Source organism: Echinops telfairi, unplaced genomic scaffold, assembly GCF_000313985.2.
Source record: "Echinops telfairi isolate 266 unplaced genomic scaffold, ASM31398v2 ScPeMD7_7467;HRSCAF=8505_1, whole genome shotgun sequence".
Classification (NCBI taxonomy): Eukaryota; Metazoa; Chordata; class Mammalia; order Afrosoricida; family Tenrecidae; genus Echinops; species Echinops telfairi.
Window position 1 is genome coordinate 29,251,999 of NW_022111368.1, and position 6,372 is coordinate 29,258,370.

A 6,372-nucleotide genomic window follows, 5' to 3' on the forward strand; every position below is an offset into this window, starting at 1 on the left:
GATGGCAGTGAGGGTGCCCTTACCCTCATACTCCGCCTTGCCCTGGGGCAACATTTGATACATAGTAGACATGGAACGAATATGTGCAAGGCTTGTGATTCAACTTGATAAGTGAATAAGAAAAATGAGAGCAACTCTGGGGAAATAGAGTCCTTTTTCTGTCCCTTCTGAATAAAAATGCAATGGAAATGCTTTTCCCTGTTTTTCTTTGTGACACTGACAAGGTTACTTTCTTTCCAGCAAAGGTCAATGACCTTGTGTCAAATGCCTTTAAGACAATAAAATCAAAGCTGCCTTTGACCTTGAGAAGTATGTCACTGTACCTATCCAATAAAGATACTGAATTCATCTTGTTTAAGCCTGTTAGGGTGAGTATCATGATAAGCGATACAAATGTTGGTCGGCCCCTTCTAATGTTCTTGCCACACGTGCATACTGCCTGTTCTATGCTGCCTGTAGACCACTGAAATTGGCAGTATACGAGCCTCATTTGGTTGATGAGTGATCACTGTGGTTCTTGAGAGGATACACTTGCATCCAGAGGATACTATATATATATAAAAATAGATAGATGAGAGATTAATTGGTCCTTAGGGTTGGGGGAGAGGGAGAAGGAGAACTCTTCAAGAGCCAGACTCAATGAGACTGCCTCCCTTGGGTGCAGTCATGACATAGTCTCTCCTTAGTGTTAATGGAAGATCTTTGACTTTTTTTTCTACATTACAATGGTTTCTACATTACAATGGTTCTGACTGGAGCGCGCGCACCCACACACACACAAGCACACACACTCACCCTTCAAAATATTCATGGAAAAGTGATGTTATCTTTCACTTTCATTGTTCTGGAAGTCCCTGATAATGCATACCAAAAAACAGACCCTCTGCTGTTCAGTTGTGTAGGGAGAATTTTAAGGCTATAATCCTTGTGAAAACAACCTGTGCTCTCTTTTCTTCAGCTGGTGGGTTCAAACCACTGACCTTTTGGTTAGCAGCTGTTTGCTTTTAACCACTCCACCACCAGGGGTCCATATAGCAGAGGACTTCAGAACCTTGAAGGATGGAATGAAATAGTAATGGGCTTTTTCAATGAGTGTGTTGAAGTCCTCTTTTGTGGGCCTCAGGTACACATTTTTTTTTTTTTTGGCCACCCTCACATTGTCTTAGATTTTTAACATGTTGCTGTTGAAAGCAGAAATTAGCAAGTAAATAAATGGAAAGGTCTTGTCTCACTTAGATTTGGCCCAACACTCGAGAGATTTCGGGGGTGGATCCTGCCTCACTGGTGGGCGGTGGGAATATGCGCAGTGGACACCGAGGGCACAATGCTAGCGCACATTTGGGACTCAGAATGGCAGCTCTGGGTTGAGCTCACATGTTTAGCCAATGCTTTGGTTGATAAAGTACAGCAGTCCCTGGGACCTTTAATAGCACTGTGTAAGAAACTGGTGTCTGAGACTTCCTATTCTCAGGGGGTTGCTGGAGTTGAGTTTTTCCGGGAAGCACTCACTACCCAGCAGACCTTAGTTGTGCTAGCTAGTGCAGGGGGGGGCTCTCCAGGAGAGGCGTTTGGAGTTCCATCACAATGAACTGTTCTGCTGGTTTAAGACAACTTTTATGTTTTCAGCTGCTTGTTTAATGTGATTTCTTCTTCTTAAGAATAACATTCAGCAAGCCTTCCAGAAGGTCCAGGCCTTAGTAAGGGATGAGTTCAGCCCTGAGGACAGCCGGCTCATCTTCTGCCCCACCGTGGAGCAGGTAGGTAGGCCAGCCCACAGAGGAGCCTGGCTGCTCTCCTCCCTCCTGGGCGGTTTGCCTCGGGTAGATGATGTCTGTGAGCAAGCAGGTATAACGGTTGATTCTGGAGTTGCGTGCCTTTTCAGTGTGGTGGGCCAGAACTCAAACGTCGCCTGGCTGTCACAGTGGGCCAGGCGTCAGAGGTCATCTTCACGTCACAAGGGGAAGTTGTCAGCAGCAGCCAACGGCCGACTCCTACCCTCTACCCTCGAACGTGTTACCAATTCCAACACCCGCCCAAGGAGTCATTGCGATGGCCACACAGAACTCACAGCCTTGATCACAGTTAAGGAGTTTACTAGCAAAGTAGTAGGTTGCAATTCAGAATACAGTGCTTGGTTAGAATCGCTTCTCAGCTGTGCCTGCAGGCAGCCCTCAGCCTGGCCTCTGACCTGCTCGCTCAAGCACGACTGCTTATAAGTGTCCCAAGGTGCCTCGTGCCAGGGCTCCTCTGCCCAGCGTGCTCTTAAGCTCCAGGCGTCAGGAGGCCCGCTGTAACGGACTTGCTTTGTGGGCAGGGAAGCCAGCGCATCATCTGGTTCTGCTGCCACTGTTTCTCTGCTGCTGCTGCCACTTGCTGTCTTGCACCATCTCCAGTGTTACAGCCCTGTCTCCTGATCTAGGAGCTTCTCAGTGCAGGGACCCTCAAACCAAAGGACACACTACCCTGGCTCTTCTCTCTTGGTGATAGTAAGACCCCTCTTACTATTTTCTAGGAGGGCTCATTGTAAGCTCAGTGGGCTGGCAAACTGATTTCCTTGTCAGGCTTGTATGTACTGTACTGGCAGCCCCCCACCCCCCACCCCCCCAAAAAAAAGGGTGCCGTGCTCCTGGTTTGCGTTATTAGCAGTACCGTCCCAGCCATTTTTGGGCCACAAGCAGTTTACTCGTGTAGCCCTGCCTGGTCATCTTGTGGATGTGCCAAGACCGTGGGGAGAAGGGCCGTAGGAGAGAGATTAACCACACCATAGCTGCGCTTTCCAACTTCAGAGGGGGGTTGCTTGAGGATTTCAGTGTTTTTTAATCCTTCCTATAACTGATGCTACATGTTGCTGTTTCAGTATTTAGTATTTGGAGCTATTTTTAGGTAGCTGAATATTTTCGTTTTAAAGATGAATGATAGTTGTTGGTACTAAGCCCCATCGGGTGCGTTCTGACTCAAAGCGACCCTATAGGATGGAGTAGGATTACTCCTTCGGCCTTTTGAGCTGGCAGGTCTTTCCGGGAGCGGGAGCGGATGGCTTCATCTTTCCCCAGCAGAGCAGCTGCTGGGTGTGAGCGGCCCGCCTTGCCATTGGCAGTCACACACTAACCCCCTCTGCCACCAGGCCTCCTGAACACATATGCCTGGGCCTAGGTTACCCTTTAAGGAGGCGAAGTGCCTTAGCCAGGAGGCCACAGGGGTGGAAGCCCTTGCGGTCTGATTTTGTGAGCCGCCTTCATGTTCGTTGCTTCCTCTCCCTTTGTAAGCTAAGCTAGAAATTTAACTGTGATCTATTGTCCTAAGGTCCTTATATGGCAGTACAAGTTGTTTTTATTAGTTTTATTTTGATATAATTTCAAATTTAGAGAAAAGATGCAAGGATGGTGTAAGAGACTCCCATAAGCCCTTTGTACCCCATTGTTTGCATTTTGCCCCATTTCTTTATTATTCTCTCCTGTCCCCCTTCCCCTCTTTTACATCACTCCCCAGTGTCTCTTTACCCTCGAGGGTGGGTTTCCCCATCCAGGACGCTGCTCATGGCCACAGTAGGACATTTAGTGCTGACATTAGCTCATCTGTGGCCCATATTAAAATCCAGTGATAGGTTCTCAGCCTGTCTTTGAGTTTTTCGCCCTCGCTAGGGCTGATCTTTGTAGCCAGGCCTTCAGCTTGGGAGCATCTCTTTCTTCACAGTGAGTGTCAGGTGGGAAAAACTCACAGTTGATCTTGAGCCTCTGCCCCTGCCTGGCAGGCAGTTGTCATTTATGGGAGAGGCTGGAGGGGCTTACTTGATTGTCTAAGCCGTCGATGTTGTTGAAGTGTCACTGACAGGTTCCCTTAGCCCTCAGTCCCTCGGGCCTGGGAGGCAGATGCATGGGGCAGATGCGTGGTGCAGGCTGCCGTTGCTGCCACACTGCAGCGGCAGTGGGGGCATGCCTCCATTCCAGAGCCCTTGCAGGCCGCTCTGCCAGCTGGTCAGGGCTCGTGCGAGAGTCAAAGTCCATTTGCCCAGTCTGTTCCTGGCCATCCAGTCTTCATCGCTTAAAGAATTCATCTTACACACAGCCCTTCCTCAGACCCACTCTGCAGAGAACAAGGTGGTGTTTGGTCTTTAAGCAGCTTCTAGCCCCCACTCAGTGTCTGCACACAACTTTTTCCTGTCTCCCTGCCTGGGTCTTACTGGCTGAAGGCACAGCGACAGTGACCCTACAGTGACATGCTACCCGAGGGCCCACAGGCCCAGGACCCAGTGCTGATCAGGAGCAGGCCAGCACGGTGCCTCCAACCAGTTAGTGCGCGACAGCGTGTGAGGAGTGGAAACCGTACCAGCAGCCCTGAGCCAGGTCGACTCCCCGTGACTCAGAGTAGCACTGAACTCTGTGGAACTGACAGGGATCTGGGATTTTGGCAGTAGGTTTCTTCTGAGCTGCCTCTGGGTGGATTAGAACCACCAGCCTTTTGGCCAGGAACTAAGTGCTTACTTTACCCAGGGACTCCACACATGTACCAGTCCCTTAAAAATCTCTCCTCCTGAGACTTTCTCTCCTAGAACCATGGCCCAGTTTCTCTGTAACTTGGTGGAGAAGGCCCCGGGGATGGTAAACGCTGCTGTGACTTATTCGAAGCCTCGATTGGCCACATTTTGGCACTATGCCAGGGTGGAGCTGGTTCCTCCAACCCCTGCTGAGATCCCTGCAGCTATTCAGAGCCTGAAAAAAGTAGTCAATAGTGCTAAGACTGGTCGCTTCAAACAGCTCACAGTTAAGGAAGCTCTGCTGAATGGTTTGGTGGCCACCGAGGTGTGGATGTGGTTTTACATTGGCGAGATCATAGGCAAACGAGGCATCATTGGCTATGATGTTTGAAGACCAGTCTTTAACATCTGATTATGTTTGGTTTGCTATTTGAGTTTTCTTGGACCACGTGTGATCCGTCTACTCTAATAAAATAGATCATCTAAAAAAAAAAAAAATCTCTCCTCCTGGCTTTGAGGGGAGAACAACTTCCACAGCAGACCTAACCTGGCCTTTACTCTGCTTTGCAGCTGAACATACTGTTGTCGGGTTCGAAATAGCCGGGCCAGCCAGCGGGGTGGAGCCCACGTATCCACGTGGAGCGGAGGCGTCTGCTGCCTGCAGGAACAAGAGGACTTGTCCGTGACAGCAGCCCTGCGTGCTGCGCCAGCCTGCTGTGGCCCTCTGCTGGCTGCAGCGTGCCCTGCCAAAGACTAATCTCCGAGTGGAGGCCACTGCCTCGTTTCAGTGCTCACAGGAAATGGAAGTATTTAGGAAGCAGCTGTGGGTGGTGGGGGTAGGGCAGGGAGGGGGTGTGCAGTGAAATGGCTGTGACCCAAAGATGTGCGCTGGAAACAGTTACAGTTGGTAGTATGCTAATTAAAGGCAGAGATGGACTTTACACACACGCCACTCGTAAGCACGCTCCTGAGAGTAAGCTGTGTAAACGCCAGAAACACTACAGTCATTTCATCCACTGCACATTCCACAGCCTTTCACCCCACACCTGCTGCCCCTACGTGCTGTATCCACTGGAACGCTTGCCTCCCCTTTTGAAGTTATGTGGAGCAGGCTGGAGGCTTTCCTAGGAGCCCAGGGGGTTATCTCTGTGTGTTTGATGGGAGGCAGTTTAAAGGCGCCTGCCTGGGCCTTGCTGAAAGTTCCAGAATCTGTTCTTGAATTGCTGAGGAGCAAAGGGTTCAAAAGCGGGAGCTGCTGCCTCTTCAGAATGGATATGTGCAGCGTCTTTCGTGAAAATCTTAGTGGCACTTGTTGAGTGTTTGTGAGTGGGAAGCACCCATGAAGGGGCTCTCAGACCCAGCTCAGAAGGGAGGAGGAGCCTGAGGAAGGGCGGGGCTCAGGAAGGAAGGTCAGGGTTCCCAGCCCTCCACTGCCTTCCTCTGCAGCACTTCTCTGGAAGGGAACGCTTTGTGTGGTGTCAGCTGGCTGGGCCGTGCCCGGTGTGTCTTCCTTCGTGCCTATCCCTGGAGAACACTGTCCCGACACAGGCAAGGGTGATGAGGGGTGAGTGCCCACCCTTTAATCCTACCAGACTGAGTCAAGGATCCTCGAATACATCACACGCATCTGGGACTTCCTCCAAATGCCTGTTTCTGGATGGGGGTGGTGGGGCGGTGCAGGCTTGCCTCGAACATCACAGTAGTTGTAGTCTGCTTTGTTTCCAAAAGAACTGGGAGCACTTGGTTTCAACACTAGACTGGCAGGGGTGCCCTTCTGGGCTAGCAGTGGCCCTGCTTTCGTGGCCCCGAGGGATGGGAGCAGCCTGGTTCCCCACGTCTCCATCAGCTGCCTGTTGGTGGTGGTCATCATAGAGCTTATCGCTCTGTGTTTGGTGGAG

General features: G+C 50.6%; 2 protein-coding genes across 2 annotated transcripts in view; both read left to right on the forward strand.

Moving 5' to 3' along the window:
• Nucleotides 1–6,366, forward strand: part of COG3 (component of oligomeric golgi complex 3) — a gene marked incomplete at its 5' end in the record, with an annotated part of 79,099 nt that extends 72,733 nt beyond the window's left edge. Inside the window, 3 exons of the mRNA XM_013005133.2 lie at nucleotides 241–368; nucleotides 1,659–1,757; nucleotides 5,045–6,366. Coding sequence (XP_012860587.1) covers nucleotides 241–368; nucleotides 1,659–1,757; nucleotides 5,045–5,074 — 257 coding nt within the window. The remainder of the gene's footprint in view (nucleotides 1–240; nucleotides 369–1,658; nucleotides 1,758–5,044) is intronic.
• On the forward strand, nucleotides 4,511–4,967 carry LOC101638903 (ATP synthase subunit g, mitochondrial-like). The gene has a single exon (XM_045283865.1). It carries the CDS (start codon nucleotides 4,554–4,556, stop codon nucleotides 4,863–4,865), a length of 312 nt encoding a protein of 103 aa, XP_045139800.1. The 5' UTR covers nucleotides 4,511–4,553; the 3' UTR covers nucleotides 4,866–4,967.
• Nucleotides 6,367–6,372: the final 6 nt, after the last annotated feature.

Bases quoted from the DNA above. Each gene is read 5' to 3' on its own strand.
- LOC101638903 (XM_045283865.1), top strand. From the start codon at position 4,554: ATGGCCCAGTTTCTCTGTAACTTGGTGGAGAAGGCCCCGGGGATGGTA.